Source organism: Pleuronectes platessa, chromosome 6, assembly GCF_947347685.1.
Source record: "Pleuronectes platessa chromosome 6, fPlePla1.1, whole genome shotgun sequence".
NCBI lineage: Eukaryota > Metazoa > Chordata > Actinopteri > Pleuronectiformes > Pleuronectidae > Pleuronectes > Pleuronectes platessa.
In genome coordinates, this window is record NC_070631.1 from 12,292,918 (window position 1) to 12,313,283 (window position 20,366).

The 20,366-nt window shown below is 43.2% G+C and overlaps 2 protein-coding genes across 2 annotated transcripts; both read right to left on the reverse strand.

Moving 5' to 3' along the window:
* Positions 1–5,910: 5,910 nt before the first annotated feature.
* On the reverse strand, positions 5,911–8,660 carry LOC128443147 (homeobox protein Hox-C6). The gene is made up of 2 exons (XM_053425931.1): positions 8,265–8,660; positions 5,911–7,010 (listed from the first exon to the last, which is right to left on the reverse strand). The coding sequence occupies exons 1-2, from the start codon at positions 8,596–8,598 to the stop codon at positions 6,463–6,465; spliced, it is 882 nt and encodes a 293-aa protein (XP_053281906.1). The 5' UTR covers positions 8,599–8,660; the 3' UTR covers positions 5,911–6,462.
* A 229-nt stretch (positions 8,661–8,889) lies between these two features.
* Positions 8,890–19,958, reverse strand: hoxc4a (homeobox C4a). Its single transcript, XM_053425932.1, has 3 exons — positions 19,388–19,958; positions 18,503–18,857; positions 8,890–8,935 (listed from the first exon to the last, which is right to left on the reverse strand). The coding sequence occupies exons 1-3, from the start codon at positions 19,821–19,823 to the stop codon at positions 8,890–8,892; spliced, it is 837 nt and encodes a 278-aa protein (XP_053281907.1). The 5' UTR covers positions 19,824–19,958.
* Between the last annotated feature and the right edge of the window lie 408 nt (positions 19,959–20,366).

Sequence of the window (20,366 nt, forward strand, 5' to 3'; positions counted from 1 at the left end):
AACAACTATCTCTGCCACGTTTATGGCGCTCAGGCTCATCAATGAGGCATCATCATAGCTGCAATATGGCTGAGGGACAAATATAACTAAAGCAGGGGGGGGGGGAGAAGAGAGAGAGGGTCAGTGCAGGGCTGAAGAAGAAGCAGAAACAGATATTCAAGTGGGGCACATTGACCGGTTGAAAGATGGCTATCTGTATGATTGATAGAGCATGTCCCGGTTTTTCAAATATTGACATTTTTGAAGAATAGTGATGTCAGGAGCAAGATCTAGCTTAGTGTGTACCCGGCCCACACACAATCCAGGGAATACCACACACACAAAAAAAAATCCATGCTCTCACAGCGGGAAAGTCTAATAATTGTCCTTGCTTTATTGTTGAATGGTATGAAATCTGTCACAGTACATGATCCGTAATAATAAATCCAATGCAACTACCGTGCAAATGGCCTGGGACATTACAGACGGCTGCCTTCTGCATGGGCTCAGCACTGTGACAATGAAGCAATACCTCGCTAATATGAGGACTTTTCAACAATAGCCTGTAGTATGTGCTGCAGCGCTTCACGGCTCCAGTGAGCCAAGAGGCTTCGAGTCGGCAGAATCCCAAACATCATGACAACAAGCCATCAGTCATCTCCCCCCCGAGCTGCTGTGCACACTTGTGTGTTTCCGGAGTTCTTACTGTGGGAAATGAGCAGGGTTAAACATGAAACAGGAGGAAATGTTCATCACTGCAGCACACTCTGTAATGTTCTCCCTCATACACCATCGTTTCGCTGCAGGGAAAAAGAGGGAGGGTTTTTATTCTGGCGTTTTTTTATTATTTTGTTGAACATCCCCTGCTTGTTCACAGTGCAGAGCAGTGATCTACTGAGCATGCTAATCACGGTTGGTAGCAAAAATGCTGATAGAAAATTGAATCCGTATTAATAAGGCACAAGTTCTCCTTTGAGGTTTAAGATTATTAGAGCAGATAATAAAGGGAGAATGTCTCCAAAGGAAATGTCTGAATGTTAAAATTCAAGAAACCTTTTTTTATCATGTTTATTTTGGGCTGTTTCCCGTTAAATACTTAAAATTATCTTATTTCTCTGTCTGCAGTAAAGAGTAATTATAGACACATACACACATATAAATATATATTAACACACACGCACCCACACACACACATTCTGAGTTAGCTTGCCCTGTATTTATTTATAGGTTGAGTGAAATATTCAGATCCATGAGTTTTACAGTCACATTATTCAATCAAATGGAAATATGCTTGTTGCTCTGTACATTGTGTATTTAAATCTTCTCCTCCTTATGATAGAGTCTCCTGCCTCTGAAGGTTGTGTTGTACAACTTTGTAATGATGAATACAAGCAGAAAAACAACACTCTGTTTGCACTGGTAAGACAAAATGTGGAAATTACCATTATGGTTACTACAACAAAAGATGAAATGTTGCATGAACTATGTTTTGCAGTCTAGAAATAAACTATCAGTTAACAGTTTATTAGATACAACTAAAGAAGTCTAATACACTTGTTTATATGTATAAACAGTACGTATAAATCTTTATGAAGCTTGTGTGAATAAAGCTTATCAGTAAAAGTGTTGATTCAACTCAACTGAAGTTTGTGTTCGTAAAGAGGTTTCTAAACCTTAATCCACCCTCTACACCTCAAAATGAGATGAACAACAAATCTACAGACAACCCCTATTCCACACGATAAATGATATACTGCAGATCTATTGTGTACCTAATAAACTGGTAACCACGCACATGTGACCTTTATTCCACGCAGCTTTTCAAAGCACAAAGAAAGTGTGCATTGATCAGATTCAGTGTGATGAAGCCATTCGTAGGTAAATACTTCTTGAGGGATCGATAATGGTCAACATGTGACATTTAGCAGGGTCTCTGAGTCTGTGATTACAAGTTCATTCATTTCCCCATGCTGCTCACTCTTCACAGGGAGAGGTGAGCTCCAGCAGGACGACTTCACCTCAACGTGCACGGGGCTGCTCACCACAGCCCAGACACTTTCATCACCAACTTACCTTTTTATTGTCACCGATCATCCTTAACTGGGAAGCATTTAAAACGTCATTGATCTTGATAATGCCGTGCCGTAATGTGACAGTAACAGTTGTATGAGATTCAGGAAGTCAAATTTCCAAGATTGATGAGTCGTAGCAGTTGAGTTATAATCCATCCACCTGAGTGATGCTCGGCCTCTGTTCCACGCGAAGGAGCAGACAAATAAATAAAACCCATAAAGGTGACACAGGAAATTGATACTTAACAATCATCTTGAGCAACAAGCACCCAGAGAGAGTGGTGGGCAGCAGTAACTACTGTGGAGGGAAAAGACTCAGAAGGTTAATAGGTCATAAAAAGAACAAAAGCTACTAAAGGCCGGTGCATTAAAGTTTAGGGTTTTACTCAACAATGGACCAGAGTGTTGCATGTAACCATCACTGATGGTTTTTTCCTCTGTTACACAAACCAGTCAATTCTCAAACATAATATTTCAGAAGGAAAATTAGCCTCAAGTTGATCCTAATAGTTATTGTTATGTTTGTCCCATTTATTTTCTCAGAGAGGCTTTTTGCCACTACATGAACAGGTGATAACAATGCCCCAGATATCTGAAGCATTTAAAATAACAAGTTTTATTTAGTTTTGTGGTTTAGCACATAGGAACAGCAGACTCTGTCTTTTCTATTATGTTTCAGCATTTTTCCATCTTGGAAAATCCAGAGCAGACCTTCAGTCAATCAAAGCTTCAGGGCACTTAAGTTTTTCCACAAAACATTTTCACCCAACTTCATTTCTTCATTGTGGTGCATGAGGTGTATTTTTCAGTTCTCCTGTAACATTGTCAATTGACTTTAACATCACCATGTAGTGAAAATACAAAACATTTCCACAATTTTTTTTGTATTTTTTAAACAAAACATCACATTTTTCCTTGTGGTCAGAAAAATATACATTAAAAATATGAATGAACAAAAAAAATAACTTGCAAGTCTCGAAAAATGGTTTCTTCCAAGTTCAGTCTTTCATTAAAAAAATTTGATTCAGCAGAGTTTGCTTTAAGTGAAGATTTAAGCTTTTAACCCTTTATTATTGTATTTCCGGATTTGCTTTTTCTCATAAGTACATCATTATATCTGTGAGATGTGTTTTATTTAATTCTATATTGTTGTATTTCTCTACCATGTTGTGAAATAATAATAAAAAAAGGACCCAAGCAATGTGAAAGAGCAAGTTGTTTTAATGACAAGTTCAAACTGTGATCTCAGTTCACAAGTGAACTTCTGCATAGAAATATAGATATAAACATCATATTTCAAACTGAAACTATTGATTACAATATAATGTCATATTTAAAAAAGTTAGTTGTATTTTATTATCTATTTCAAATTATTGTTACTTTCCTTGCGGTTGATTTCTCGACTTGTCTTGTGCAACACATGATCTTGTGTAAATAAAATATGACAGATAGGTTTTTGTGCTTCTGCAGAGTTTTTATTACAGTTCTTGAAAGTTGTGGAGAGCATCAGTCATTTGCATTCATTTGTGGTGTAAACAAGTGCATGTGTGGCTTGTGGTGTAAGATGCAAAAACAAAAACAGTGGATGAAACAGAAAACACACAAACACTCTGTGGGAGCGCTGATGGTCTTGAGGCCTCAAACTTCTCCAACCAACAAGCAGTCAAACAGTCAAACAGTCCAAAAAAAGAGCTGGGGCTGGGACATAGACATTTATTATCATTATTACCCTTCATTTCCTCCGATGGTGATCCCCATAACATGAAAAGGAATAACACAAGATAACATGAGACTCCAGCAGACACCAGCAGATTACTGAGATGGTAATATGAAGAGCTTCGGGCTTCCCATTTGTTGTACGCAGGGGCAAATGTTTTGGGAGTCGCTTAAAGCTGCGTGTCTCTGTTAAAGCACACAGCAGTTTTGTTTTCACGGCAGCTTAAGAGACGTCCCGATGCATGGAACATTATTCAAATCCAACCTCAAAACTCAGCTCCACAACAGCTGCAAATGGGACAGTGGAGCATCCGTCACTGTAAAGGACAAAAACGCTAAAAATTTTTGAAATTAATGATGGACCGTAACCAAAGCTGGTTTCATGGCACCACGGCTGGCGTCATTCATCACTTCAAAGATCCACTTAATGCATCGCTCAGGTCTGATCAAAGCCCGGAATATAAAAAGAAAGATGTGAGGATTTGGGGGCTTTGCGGATCTTACCCTCTAAAGAACAGTAAAAACGGAAATAGTGACTTTAGTTGCCAACTGGAAGCAACACAGTGTGAGAACAAATGACAAACTTAGTGTTGGAATGGAAGGAGACTGTTCCCCTTGCAGTGGGGCCCTTAGAGGAGGAGGAGGGGGGGCTTTCCTTGACCCCTGGGGACCCCCCTTGACCCCGTCCACAGAATTACTGCACGACAGTGTGTGGATCCTCTCGGCTTTTGGTGTCTGGAGAGAGAATGTGTTGAGGAACCAGAGGTAAAGTTCCTATTGAGCCTCTGCACCATTAACACCATAAATCACCCGGCGTATGCAAGAATCCCAGGAATCCAGCACTGTCTGGTCCTTCTTCCTCCCAGTCCCCTCTCTCCCTCTCTCCCTCTCTCCCTCTGTCTCAGAGCAAACATATCAGTAGGAGAAAACTTCTCCTCACTTCGGCTCTTTCTGTCCCTCTCTCTTGCCCTTTATTGCGTTTCTCTTAAATAACCTGGCTGTCGCCACCTCTGCGATACAGATGTGGCGAGGACCTCACTTTATTTTATTTAACATTTCCGCAGAGTTATGGCGGCTGTATCGCTCCCCTGACACTTTCCGAGACCTGCCGCAAATGGTGTCAAATATGTACCAAAGGACGGCTGATCCAGAGACTGATGAGGTCATGAATTAGGAGCAGAAAATCGTTCTATCCAGGATCACGAGGGGGGGGGGGGGGGGGGGGGGGGAGATCCGCTTCCTCCGCAACTCCCTCGTTTCAGGGCTGTCAGTGGTCCTTAGTGACAACTCATTTACAGTAGGGCCACTGATATAAAACTGTCAGCATGGCCCAAACTTTGCTGAGTATATTGATACTGTGGCAGTGAGAGGGTTACCTCATCATGAAAGCGGCTGTCTGTGTTTGATGTGTAAAACTGTTGAGACCCAAGAGAACCTGTGACCCACTTCTGTCAAATAAACGCATGAATCCCCGAGTGGGTAATTTAGCTCAGCGAGTTTGAAATGTGGAATTCAAAATAGGGAAAGAGGAAAATAACATTTCCGTGACATGGTTCAAAACTTAAGATTCCACGTGTCAGAAAGACACACTCATTCACAGAGTCACCTCATTGTTCTTTAAGATAATATGTTTTCATAAGTTAGTGAAGCTCACTGGTCTGTCGTAGCCTATAGGCTGCTGGAAGGGCTTTTAACCTACACAACTAACATGCCCCCTGAGAGCCAGGCCAGCCTCGACTTGCAGCACTACAATTTGGCTATTGAAAAGGCAGGGGCTGGGGAGGAGGAGGCAGGAGATCTTGTCATGGTGCCCAGTGGGTTCAGAGCTTGTGGTTGGAGTGCTGGAAAGACTGCCTTGTCTCTGTGATTAATGGTGGGGAACTCGGAGGCAGGAGCGAGGGAGAGGCTTATGTGGCAAGACTGTGCAACGTGAATGCACAATACTACAGAGTTTTCAATGAATCAAAAGCATGCCGTCATTTAATTACACAATCTTTCTCTTTTCTTCTTTTCTTCTCCGTTTGGGACCTAATCCAGGAATTTCTTAATCATGAAATAGTGCAGTAGAAGAAAGATATTTTAATAAGCGACGATCAGCGTAAACAGTACAGGTTTCCCAGATGTGTTTATTCAGCATGTACAGTATGTGACATCTCAATTAATCAAGAGCTGTATGAAAGACTTGCCACATCCTTTAATGGCTTTAACAAAAATATAACATCATTCATTTTGAACATTATTCTGTCAATTTCACAGTTTAAAACGTTTGTACACAAATACTTTTTGCAGTATAAATATTAAACAAGAGGCCTAATGTTGCACTAACAAATATATGACAAACACTTAACCGTTATCTGCAAACACAGGGACGAAAAAAGATCACTCATAGTACAAGCTCCACGTGCAAAACAATACAAATGTAAGATCCAGAAAATGACCACCAAAACATGCAAAAGGAGCAGCAAGTTTGAGGACCCGCAGTCGTCCGTCACGGTGCCTGAGAAGCACGACTGGTATCACTGCAGCTCTCCTTTAATTAGGATGTGTTCGTCGAGTTTAATTAAAATGCTTCATGACTGGGTGTGTTGAAGGGATTTCAGCCTAATCACACGTCCTCCAGTCTTTCATAACTAAGTGAAAGTGGACGTATCATTGAGATTTTGATGAGCACAGGAGGGACGGCCATTATGGGGCCCTAGGGCCAGTTTGAAATGACAGCATGGTGAAGGCTATCTACGGCCATACAGGAGGGCGGTGGACCATTTGCAACAGATGGAAATATACAACTCAGATGGGGAAGGTCTGCCGGGTGAACACACTGACCCCTGCCGCCGTCACTGTGAGAGCCAATGAGGGAGGAGGACATGGGAGCATAATCCATGTAGTGCAGGTCTGAGGAGGAGGACGTCCTGACGGCACATGAACCAGAGAACCTCAGCTGATCTGCACACGAGCTGGTGCTGGAGGTGAGGCGGCAGGGAGACTGCTGGGACCCACCCGACACCTTTCCCTGCTTGTGCTCCTTCTTGTACTTCATCCTGCGGTTCTGAAACCAGATCTTGACTTGGCGATCAGTGAGCTGCAGCCCGGCGGCCATCTCCAGCCTCCGGGCCTGACGCAGGTAAGGGTTGAAGTGGAACTCCTTCTCCAGCTCCACCAGCTGGCTGTTGGTGAAGGCCGTCCTCTCCCTCCGCCGGCCAGGCCTGCCTCTGTGCGGCGGACCAGGAGCCACACCGCCGCCGGCTACCGCTGGAGGAAGCACACAGAGAAAAGACGGCGTTAAAAGCAGCTGCCACATATCTGACAAGTCTGACCTGAGAAACATAACCCCCACACGTGGAGGACTTCAAGAGCCAATAAGGCCCAGCGTTAATCCTCAACCAATCAACCTGAGACCATAAGGCCCTCAGCTCTTCCTGTGTATTCACTCATGCTTGAGACACACTACAAGACTGGCTGTCTACTGTGTCATGTGTTCAGGGAAAGTTACCACCCGAAGAAACAGTCTGGGGGAAACATCTGACGCCACTACGGCTGCCTGACAGGCCACATTAATCACAGCTACACACGGAAGCAGGCCTGTCAAATCCCCATCTCAGTCACTTAAAAGGTACCTTGGGACTCTACCACCGAAAATAACCACCATTAGAGATTCCATTTGACATGTATATCCACGATAGCAGGGGCCTGTTAATAACAATATAACATAAAGGGGTTAATGGATACTTAATAAGGCCTGGAGTGACCTCAGAGAGTAAACTGCACTGCTTAACAATCCTCCAGCAGACTGAGAGGCTGCAGCTTCCCTGCTACAGGCTTGTTTGCAGCATCACTGTGAAAACTGAGAAGAATGATTAGTGAATATTGAAAAAACTATTTGTGTTTTATATATTAAAATTTTTTTCTGCAACTGTCTTTATTTCTTGTTGCATGTTTAATTAGACGCTGTGTGATTTCCCCCTTAGAATAAACGTATTTGAACAGATTCTACATTTGACTTGACTTATTATTTTATGACTTGTGGGGGAAAAAAGATTTGTTTGCTGATTCAGATATAATAATTCATAATAAAAGCCTGTTCGTGATGTTTTTGTGCAGCTCACTGACTGAAGCCTTTCTGTTTTCCACTTTGCCTGCAGGAGTGGAAAAAAACAAACAGCTGAGAGCACGACACACACATTTGTTTAGCTGTGCTGCAACATTAACGCTCTTTCATACACTGGACTATTTTCATCTGAGAGGAGAGAGAAAGCCTTCACATGAACCTGCATTAAAATGATGCAGATGACACAGTAAACATATCACTGGTCTGTTGGTGACTGTTGTCGTTCAGTATGAAATGGTTCAGTGGTGTCAAGTAACACAAAGTTACTTGATGAAGGTCAGATATGGTTTGAGTTAGAACGGCTTTATGGCTTTACCCCACCTGTCAACAATATTCTGCTCACTCAGTTCAAAAAGTGAGAGACACTCAGTAATAAATTAGGGCAGAGTTACCAGATTGATCAGAGTCAGTTGTCCGTGGATTCATCCAGGGAAAAATTACTCCGGAGCGGCAGATGGTGAGTAGAGTGCAGCTCCTGCTCTTGATGTCCAGCTTGCCCTTGGCATGGCAGTGAACCGGGCGCTCCAGTGGGCTCAGAAACGGTTCATCTGGGCTCAACCTGGAACTGACATGAGCAGAGGAGGTCATGTTTTGCTGATGAAGTTCTGCGTCTCGGCCTCCGCCGCCTCCTCCATTGTACTCTGGCACTGGCACTTGTCCAGGGCTCATAGCAAAACTGTTGCCATGCAGCTGCAGTGGGAGGGCGGAGGGCTGTTGGGGGTCCATGGAGCCAGCTCATCAAACTGTCTCAAATAAAACCAGGAATCCCTCAGCAGTAGTAAACGACAAGGGGGGGCTCTCTCTGTCTAATATCCCATCACAATTAACCTGACTGTGTAAATCCATGCAGGAAAGAACTTGGAGTAACCATGTGGAATATTTGAATAATATTTACCAGAAGGGTGCTGTGGTCACGTGTGGCCGCCTCCTCCAATGACAGAGCTCTGGAGTTGCAAAGTAATCCGCCTGCAATTTGGGGCGAACGAAGAAGAAGGAGAAGGAGAAGAAGAAGAAGCTTCAGACAACATTTCCACGAGCCGCCCGCGTTTCTGCACCTGTAGGGACAGAGGAGGAAAATAAAAAATCACACCACGGAATATGAATGAACAGATTCCAACAACTGTTTAGAGAAAGGGGAAAAGAAAGAAGAGGTGTTTATAGTGCGGAGAGAGAGAGGGGAAAGGGGGGAGATGGCAGGGAGGAGGAGGAGCAGGGGGAGACAGACAGAGAGAGAGAGAGATTACATGTGTGGTGAGGAACGTCTCGCTGTTGATTTTCTTGTAATATTGTAAATCTTTGGACAGGACGCGTGTATTAGACGGAGCCGCCGCCTGCAGCTGCACATGCACCCAGTCCTCTGTGTAGCGGTGGAAGGTTTTTACATTCAAGAGCAACGCGACGAGCTCGAGCCGCAGATTGCTGCTGCTGCTGCTGCTGCTGTCTCACCTACTCTGGATAATTATATCGACCACATGCAATTATTTTACTGAAGCTTTCCAGATGTGCAATGCAGACAAAAAACAATCTAATGAATTGCGTTCGTGCGTATTTACGCGCAATTCGAATATAATTATTAATAGTTGTGATGTTGTGATGATGCTGCAGCCGTAGCGTTGCTTTTCACATTCTCCTCTGAGGTGAATTTCTGCCTGTAAAATAATCAATTCCGATTATTTTTGAAGAACTTTATTCGCAAACAAATTTAGCAACTCATTATAAATCGGCGGCATTTTCCTGCAAATGCGAGCAGATGCTCATAACTGTCGGAGTGGAAGTGTGCAGCTTTAATAGGACTCGCTGGGAGTGGTCAAACAAAGGCTTGACAGTCATTGCCACACAAAGACAAAGGAGGAAATCATTAGAGAATTTGTCTTTTCTATAGGACGATTCGACGCGTTTGCATTAATCAGGCATCACGGTACAGTATCAAGTGTCCCCGAGAGTGTGTGGATGTGAGAGGCAACAGTCAAACACTGCACATGTTCTGATGGTAAACATCCCGCCTGCTGCTCGGCTGCATGGACAAAGAGGAGGAGGAGGAGGAGGAGATGCAGAGCAGGAGCTGCTCCTTGCTCGTCTGTTTGCATTCACAACGTGCACCACTGGAGCTGCGAAATACTGCAACGAGGCTGCAAAGTATTTAAATAAAATGCTAATTCTGCAACTTAATTTAAAACCTCTATAATAAATATTTTAGGCGGAATTATTAGGGCTAAAATCTGAATCAAATGTGGCCCAATTGAGTCACACTGAGGTGAAGAACTCATTAGACGTAGTTGTTTAATTAAAAATACACACTAATGTATGCAAATTGGATACACAACTCGAACGATGAAGTGATCACAACATTTTTTTTTATTTTTTATAAATAGCAGCCAAAAGCACCCTCGCCCATGAGAGAGGGGATGCGCAGGCTACGGTGTTAGCATATTCAGTTTCCTGTATCCATCATAGTTGAACCATGGCTTTAGATTTAAGTTCTTTCTCGTGTTTCACTACAACAAAGCTGTCGAGAAAAGCCTCTTTAAACGTCTCTCAGAGGTGATGGATTATGCACTCAGGGTAGCATGGAAGAAGAGGAGCCTTCCCCCTTACTGCTGCTGCGGCTCCAACACTGAGCCTTTACCTGAACCTCCACACACATTGCTTTTCTATTTAATTCAATTTAAACAGGCTGCCATACTTTTTATTTTTTCTTGCAGCTCATTGATTTCAATACAGTTACAATTAGTGCAGGGCTTATTGGCAGCCACAATCAGGATAAAAGTGTCTTGATTTTCCTGTAATTATTATTGATTAAATTTTAATTTTAATCAGAGGCTGGGAAGGAGCTAATGACTGCAGCCAGTTTCCAGCCCGGCCATTAAAATAATAGCAAAGTGCCAAATATCTCCACAGTCCATATAGAGACAGAGTGAAATAGAACAGGAATTAAACTATAACGACGTCAGCTTGTGCACCCAAGAAAAAAATCTATCAGCGCCTCTCCTTGTTGTTATTGTGATTATTGATGGAAACAGGTGGATTGGGCAGCACGGATCAGGACGCCGCGCCGAAATGGGGGGAAAGTAATTAAATTCGTTTTGTTTTCCTTACCTCACACCCTTGAACACACTCTCTGAATTGGAGATAGGATCTATGATATACTGGCTCAGCAAGACCATAATTTAGCTCCTCCGCGCCTCCACCACAATTCTCCGTGAACTCTGTTTGAACCGCCTCGGTGGCGATAAATCATTTTTCTCTCTCGCACAAAAGCGCGCCGGTCGCTCTGGGTGTCAACCCTTTTACAATTCCTCCTTACACCTTCTGCGCTCCCTCGCTCGCCCGCTGACACAAACAGCCGAGGAGACTGTCGATAAACTTTTTTATTTTTCATAGCAATAAGTTCGCGCCTGCACAGAACGAGAGAGGGGGGGGGGGGGTCTCTGCAAATGCGCACAGGTCGAGAAATCCGGAGTGCGCCGCACGATCCTTACTATATTTTTATTTTCTACAAATTATAAACTCCCTTTCACTAACGAAAAGTATAATTGGTTTCCAGAGCTCAACCAAAGCACGAATCAGTTAATGTATTTCCAAAGGGACAGAGCGCGGCAGATAAGGGGAGACTGAGAGAGGGAGCTGGGGAGAAGACGTTAATGGGCAGAGGATGCTGTCGGTTAAAACGGTGCATACAAATGGCGCTGTCTTGGCAGAGCAAGCGGAAGATTTATGGGCCCGGTGCCCTATATTGCTGTAAACAATGCAGAGTGAAATGAAAGGACTAGAGTTTGCAGACTGCACTTCATAAGTGAGGGAAAAGACACACATTGTCATTTCCCCCCCAAACAGCACCTGACTTTTGCATAAGCATGTGCATTAATTTGGGCCTAGCTGCTGCTCCTGCTGGTGTGTGTGTGTATGTGAGTGTGTGTGTGTGTTTGTGTGTGGGTGTGGGTGGGGGTGTGTGTGTGGGTGTGTGTGCGTGTGTGCACCACTGTAAATCCTGACCTGTCTGTGGATGAAGAGCATGAAAGGTATAAATCCTGCAGCTCTGAGCCCATGAGGTTCCTCAAAGTCTAACATGTCGATATATATAGGTTTTTATAAAAAAATTATTCTATGGAGAAATATAATTTTCAATATCCATAAACTTAAATTAAAAACAGTTACAAAAGAAAAATTGAGCTATTTCCTTGTGTAAAAATCTATGGATGTGAAATAATATTGAAAATGGAAACCCAATTTGCTTGTTCCTCGGATTATATGAAGGAAAGGGCAGTTTAATTGATGTAAACAAACTTTTATGGCTGTAATTGAATTTAAGTCTTGTCAATCCATTCAGCAGTTTTAACTTCTATGTTTTGAATTTTGGCAGTTTTTAAGTTTTGATTACAATCCGAAATGAATCCAGCTTTTTTGAATTGTAGGCAGCACTTTGCAAGGACGTGAACTGAAACCAAGCCCTGGTGCTCAGAGGATAAAGATGAACTGTGGTATCGTGCAACTGGTGGCCGCACAAAATACATCAGAGGATCATTTTCAGGGGGAGCAAATCAAATGAAACGCGCGTTTTCACTTAACCTACACATAATTGTCGATCTATAGTCTCGGCGAGCCATATTCAGATCATTTTTGCTAATGAAAAGTGAATAACATAATCATAACTCAGTGCAGTGACTGGGCCCCCGGTGACACCTTGAACGGGGGGGAAATGACTGTAATTTCGAAGGTCCTCAACGATGCAGCAAATAGGCGAATGAAATATTCCTCACCGAGGCGTTATGATGACATAAAGTATTAACTGGCAAGTTTACCCAGGACACTATCATCCCCCCATGAGTGTGTGTGCGCTTGTGTTTGCATGTGTGCGTATGTTTGTGTGTGTGTGTGCGTGTGCGTGTGTGTGTGAGTGACGTGGGACATCAAGGGTGTGAATCCCCGAGATGATGCTGCGTGCGTGTCCCCCCTTTTGCTTTTTAAATGTTTTCCAGCACTGACAGTAAATCATTTGAACGTGTCTGATGGAGTTTTAAAATCTAGTTTTATGTAAATGCGTTTGCCTCTCCCCCCTATACACACACTCTCTCACACACACACACATACATACACAAAAAGACACACACACACACACACACACACACACACACACGCAGAGAGACACACAAAGAGAAGACATGGTGCATCTGCTCCCTCGAGTGAACGGATGGGAGAGAGATTTACGGATTTATGACACACCCACTGCTGGTCAATGCGAGAGAGTGTCTGTCCCTGGAAAATAGCAGCGTGACCCCTGTTTCAACTCTCAGCCTTTATGCAGCTGCCATGGCTGCCGTTTAAACACACTACACCATAACAATACACCGGGCCCGGGCCTTTCATTACAAAGCAAAGTGGCTGAAGAAGACACTCACCTGAGACGAGTGCAGAGGAGAGGGAGAGGAAAAACAAACACGTGTGCACTTATACCCCGAGGAGCAAGAGTAAAAAACTAAATCAACAAAAGCAGGTAGTAAACCAGAGCCTGCACCAGAACAGCTGATCATTTCTGTATCAAACATTTCGAAGGCTGTTTGTGTAAAGTTTATATATCTAGAGAGAGAGAGAGGGAGAGAAGGGGAGAAACAGAGAAACGGAGAAAGAGAGAGAGAGAGAGAGCCCTCGCCTGAGGTGCGCTCGTAAATCACGGGGAGCCTGCAGCGGTGCAATGTGAGCTGAAAATCATGTGTGATTCAACAGTGTCAAGTCAGAGAAGAAACCAGTTAGAGCTGAGTAAGTGCTGAGGAATTTAAACACTGAGTCCGAGGCGCGTGAAATACACCGAATTCCTGCAATAACAACCAAACTGCTCCTTCTCCAAACTCAGAGGGAGCGAGCAGGCTGAAGCCGAGCAGCTGGAGGAGCATTCAAATCGTTTATTTTAAAACTAAGCGAGAGAAAAAAACGTGAAGCTGTTATTCTCGGATATTGTGTTTGTTTTTTAATTCATTCTTCTGACAGGTAAGACCATCAAAGTTTAAAGTGTACGTGTATATAAGCCCACGAGAGCAGAAAAGTAAACGCGTAAAGTTTAAAATGTGCGTTTCTCTACTAAGATATATGTTCATGTTTATAAAAGTTTCCCGCAAAGTGTAATAACAACACAAAAGGGGAGATTGGTCTGATTTATGACTGACACGATGACGTGAGCTTTTGTTTGACAAATAATTTAAAAAACCACACGTTTTGTTTGCCCCCATCATAAATTCACAACAGGGCTGCGCGTACAAGTTTCGTCCTTGGCGAAGCAAAGCCAACGAAAAGTCAGGAGGAGAAAAAAGTAATAATTTATGTCTCATGTAGATTTTAAATTACAAGAGCTAAAAGCAAAAGTGGGACATCACGGTGTGTAATCAAAGATGCATCTAACCACGCACACACACACACACACGAGGAGGATGAATGATCACACACATGACAGACACTGGGATTAGATGTTTGGCTCTTGGTGCCAACTGTTTATGTTGGAGGACGTGCTGTCTAATATTGTTCCGTCACTGCGGAACATTTGCTCCGGGCCACAGACACACACACACACACACACATACCAGACTTGTTGCTTATAGTGGAATTGGAAATAAGAATATTAGAATAAATTCACGGCTGCTCGCAACGAGAACACCGAGTCGGATTGTCCAAATAAACACAACAACAGTGATGCATTGGCTTCGCTGAGCAATATCTCAGGGGTTGTCAACATTCCTGACACTTTATTTTTATTTGGTTATGATCCTAAAGATTTTCTTTGGGGGCATTTTGCAGTAAATCTTAACTTCTCAGTAGAAAAAGCAGAAAACATGATGTAGGTTATTCAGTTTCCTCAGAGGGAAAACATTAGCATCTGGATAAAAATAAAACCTTGACGAGTTGTCGAGAGTTAGCAAGTTGAAGGTCCTTGTCTGTTCATAAACTAATCACAATGACCAGTTGACCCAGTCCTGTCAGACACACACAGCTACAACTGGCAGCTCACTTTTAAAATGCAAGTGCTGACCTGAGACCAGTTATTCTCTTAAGTGAAGTGACGAAAACTATTTTTACTGCCTTCTGTTTTAGGAAAGTTACAGGAATGTACCTGCTTTTTAAGATATTCAAAAAAGTGGCTGTGCAATACAATATTTTGCTTGTTTGCAAGGACAAACTTGGAAAATCAGATTTATGCACATCTTGCGAAATCACTCAAAAATATTACAACCATGTGTATTTCTCCTGTCAATGCATTAGCTCCTGTTAAAGTTACCACAAATCTGCAGCACTTGGGTTGAACATCCAACTGCGAGAGGCTCAAATTTAAGAAATGAAATCTTCATGATTATTGTAGAGGATTATAGGGCTTGGGTTTTCATCCTGCACTTCATGACTGAGTAAAAAGACACACGTTGTCAATTTCCCCTGACTTTTACAGAAGCATTCGCATTAGTTTGGGCCTCAAGCTGCTGCTGAAGTTCACAACTGTCAATCCTGACCTACAAGACTTGTTTTTAATGAGTTCTGAAGATCTTCAGAGGACTGTCCCAGAATTCAAAAACTGTCCTGGGTCAACTGCGATGACAAATGGTGCAAAATGCTCAAACTAAAACAATTACATGTTTTTTTCTAATTCTTATTATTATAAGTCCTGTACATCTACAGGACACAGAGGACTGTCCCAGAGTTCAACCATGTCCTGGGTCAATGTGTTGACAAAGGGTGCAAAACATTCAGTGATGTCCCACCAAAAAAAAAACATGCAACATGCTCAATTTAAACGAGTTACATGCTTTGATATAATTATTATTACAATTATTATTACATCTAAAGGACACGGAGGACTGTCCCAGAGTTCAACACTGTCCTGGGTCAATGTGTTGACAGAGAGAGCAACACATGCAGTCATTTCCCACCGAAAAATAAAATCCACCAAGAAAGAAAAGCGGCGTCCAAGGGGGACCAGCGAGGGCGCGCACAGAAGGTACACGCACAGAGCAGGGAGTCAGGTCACAGGGTTGGAGGGGTCGGCCATCCAGACTGAAACGAGCCTAATGGGACAGAAAATGTGTCCTCGAGCTGAACTCGGCCTTCTCCCACCTTCGCCCCCCAAACTTCAATAAAGTAGCTTTTCAGCCTCGCGACATGGAGGCGACAGGGCCTCGGAAAGGGGCTGGAGGGATGCTGCGACTGTGGCGAGCACATTAATTTCTCTAATCTGTCCGGCAACATAAAGGCTCCTGGATTCATTTCTCAGCGCCGTCTCATCACCATTCTAACGCCTCTCCAAAGGACCACAACCCCCCTCCCCCCCAAAAAAACAGACAGCTGATTCTAGCGGCTCTAAGGTCCAGTAGACGTGGTCCAGCTCAGATCTCATGGATAAGAATGGTGGTGCTATGGAAAGCAAACAGCCTGGCACATAATATTTGGTTTGGATCAAAACTGGCTGTTGTCTGAGCGTTTTTCTTTTTTTTTCAGAACGCGGCACAAAGCTGTGCAGTGAAAGATTGATGATGGAGAATACCTCTTCCTTTTGTGCTCCCCGTGCCCCCCCACCACGCCAGGCATTTTATATAAGGCCTATTCATGTCACAATTTCAATAATCTATCAAATTCTTGCGCGTCTATGGGTTTCAGTCACGTTTTAAACTGAAAATCCTCTCTTCAAAAAGGAAACTTAAAAAAAAAAAAAGGAAGAACGCACGAGTGTGAGAAAATATAAAAAGCGTTCAGTCAGTTGAGGAGGAGGAGGGGTGGGCTCATGTTTGGGTGGTATTTTTGTCTTATTATGGTTCTAGGAGTCCAGCAGCAGGTCTATACAGTTGTAAACACTCCTGTGGTGTGGTGTTGGTCCATCTGCCAGATGAGAAGCGGACGATGACTTTGCACAGAGATGCGTTTTGTGCATTTTCCTTTTTTTTTGTTTATAGGTTTCTATGTGTTCTCAAAAGCTGGAGGCCATAGTGGCCACTGTAGGGAGGGAGGGGGAGGGGTTGGCTGCGGGGGCAGCATGTAAATATGGCCAAATATATATATATATATATATATATATATATATATATATATTACTATATTAATATATTAATATGGTAATATATTAATATAAATATATATAAATACAAGCAAAACGTATAGATAGTTAGAAGAGAACGTCAACATTGCTGCTCACAAACAGCAGCCTGCAGGCTGACAAACGTCAGCCATGCTTGACTCCCTCCCCAAACTCCCTGGCATTTTCAACGAAGACCATTATGTTGAAATCTATATCTGCAATTCACGATTTTATTTGGATATTGTTAAATTTTCTATCTTTTTTTTTCTTTACATTTGAAAACTCAGTGGCACGTATAGCACACTGGGTATTAAAAAAAGGCAGTGCAATTACATAGGTTACGAAACGGATAAGAATATGTTCACAACTATCCTTAATCTCTAACCCATTTGTAAAGGTCGTCTAGATTAATCGCACGCAGCTTTTTTTTATTTGTGTGCTCAGGAGCTTCTCCCCTCGTGGCTGTGGCAGGGCTCAGGCAGTGTGGAGTGAGGGCCTCAGTGGCTCGTCTTTACGGTAATTGAATGCCCTTCAGACTGATGAGGTTGCACATAATGCACAGCGCAAACTATTTCATTTTTCAGAGTTTGTTTTCTTTTTAGAAAGAACTCCAGTCCATTATTAGTGAGGCTTTAACACACACACACACACACACACACACACACACACACACACACACACACACACACACACACAAACACACACACACACACTAACACACACAAACACACACACATACAAACACACACAAACACACACACACAATGTTTGTGCACATTGCAAATTGAAAGAGGCAAAACAAAAATGCTGATGCAGGTTTGATAAGAACACAGTTTGAAAAACACAGTGATTCTCGTTGCCCTCGTGAAAATGATCCAAACAGCCCAAAACAGAATGCTTCCAGACCTCACCCTGCCTCAAAAATGAAGTTCCACCAAACGTATTTAAAACTAGTAGACACTCACTGTTTTATTGACCAATATGATTAGCACAAGAAACACTAAAACTCCGTTTATTGCATTTCACAATAATCTGCTTGATAACTGTCTAATAAACACAACATCAACACCACAAAACTAAAAATTGCAAATCAGGTTCCTGTCTCTGAAATACACGAGGTAATTCTCACACTGTTATTCTCCTAAACATACAAGTTCAAGATCAATGGTGTGTTTCCAGCGTTTTTTTTATATACCAAAAATAACTATTATTATATTGATTTCCTTCCAGTGTTGCTTGAAATAAATAGATTGTGCATTTCACCTGGGGCAGCAGGGCAAAAGAACGGCCCACAATAACATTTCGATAAAGTGTAAATTTTTCTACCTTTTTTTTTTCCTTCATTCAAAACATTTTTTTTTTCAATAAAAAACATCATTTTAATTCAGCTTCAAATAAATTAAACCCTGTATCACGTAAAAATAATCCATCGGTATTCGCAGTAATCCATGCTATATAACATGCATTTTATATAACTTTGGACTTAAAGGAAACCGCACAAGATAGCTACGAAAACAAAATATATAATTGTTCTATAAATAACCAGTCCTTCTTCTAGCCACACTCGGTGGTCCGTGGTTTTATAACCTGGTAATATCCTCGCCATGCTGTGCTCCGGAGAGTTCGTCGGGGGCCCCAGTGTTAGTGGCCGAGGCAGCGGCTACAGCGCCGGCTGCTGAGCCTGTGTTGGACCCGGAGGAGGAGGTGGAGGATCTCACTTTGGTGTTGGGCAGCCTGTGATCCTTTTTCCATTTCATCCTGCGGTTTTGAAACCAGATTTTTATCTGTCGCTCGGAGAGAACCAGGGTGTGGGCGATCTCGATGCGCCTCCGCCGAGTTAAATATCGGTTATAGTGGAATTCCTTCTCCAATTCTAAGACCTGCTGCCGGGTGTACGCTGTCCGAGACCGCTTGGAATCCGGCCCATTGTAACCAGGGTTCGCTGAGGGGAAAAAAAGGGGAGAGAAGTGGAGAGAAAGGGAGACAGAGAAGGGAGGAGAAAAGGAGGGGTAAACAAGAATGGCCTCAACTGAGATATGGCTGGAAAGATTTATTGGATGTGAATGTTTGGCTGTTTGAGAAATTTCAAAGGGAAGTTAAGAAATCTGTGCGTAATGAGAGGACACTCACATCCAACTATGAGCTAAATTATTAATGCAAGATTACAAAGCTCCATTTTTTTTCTTCTTTTCCTTATTCGTTTCTCCCCCTTCTCTCCATCGCGCAATACATAACAGCAGAAGCCACATGGTGATACGGCTGCCCTGAGTATACCTCGGCTATAAAATTTATGGTGGGTGTAATTACCAATGCCGAGTCGTAAATCCGCCTCAATTGTGCCATTTCAAAGGCTTCCCTGCTATCGGAACAGGGGCTGGCAACGAGATGGGAGTCAGAGGGACTGATAAAGGGAGGGAAAGGGAGAGAGGAGCGAGAAGGGGAGCAGGGAACATAAACACACAAGTTGCCTACCGGTGCTGACGTGAATTTTCTTCATCCACGGGTACACCACGGGCTGCTTGGAGGAGGCTGTGCTGTTTGGATGCTCCGGGGTGGCTTGGTTGCAGGCGGAGGTGGCGGCCGGTGGGGTGGCGGGGGACATGGACAACTGTGGGGTATCACATGAAGCAGGCTGCCCTTTCCCTGTCAGCAGGTGCGCAGAGTGGGGTATTCCGTGTCCCCGTGGCGTGTCGGGTTCGGGGATGCTTGCACAGTTAAACTGGCGCTCTTGGTAGCTCGCCCGCGGAGGATATAACTCCTGGTGGTGATGCTGGAAGCCGGGGTCCCTTGCGCGGCTGTAATATTCTGGACTATGCTCGGGGATGTAGTTGTTTTGCGAATATTCCTCGCATGGAGGAAATTTCGGATCAATGTAGTTAGACTCCATCAAATACGAGCTCATGATCATTAATTTCTGGAGTGAAAAATAATTTTTCTAGCTTTGTCGTTTTTCTGCTCCATAAAGCCCTCCTACTTGCGAGCAGCCCTGTAAAGTTACTTTTACCACGTGACTCTATGGCCCAATAGCAGATGGAGAGGTAGTTCCCGGATAAGGAACCAGAGGTATTTAGCATACCTACAGTCGCCATTGAGGGCACAAACCTCTCTCTCTCTCCCTCTCTCTCTTTCTCTCTCTCTCTCTCTCTCTCTCTCTCTCTCTCTCTCTCTCTCTCTCTCTCTCTCTCTCTCTCTCTCTTCCTCTCTCTCTCTCTCTTTCTCTCTCTCTCTCGCTCTCTCTCCCATTCTCTCCCCGGCTCTCTCTCCCCCTGGTTGTTTTACCAAAGCAATTGATCTTGGGGACAAAACTAGTAGCTAGTTGCTGACCAAGGAAAAAATAAAACAGGCAAGATCTGCCGCTCTCAATTATTCAAAGGGACAATAGGTGATTCGCCAAGGATAAGGTACAACAATAGCAAACCAATCATTTTGTTAGCCTGCATGCCTCAAATAA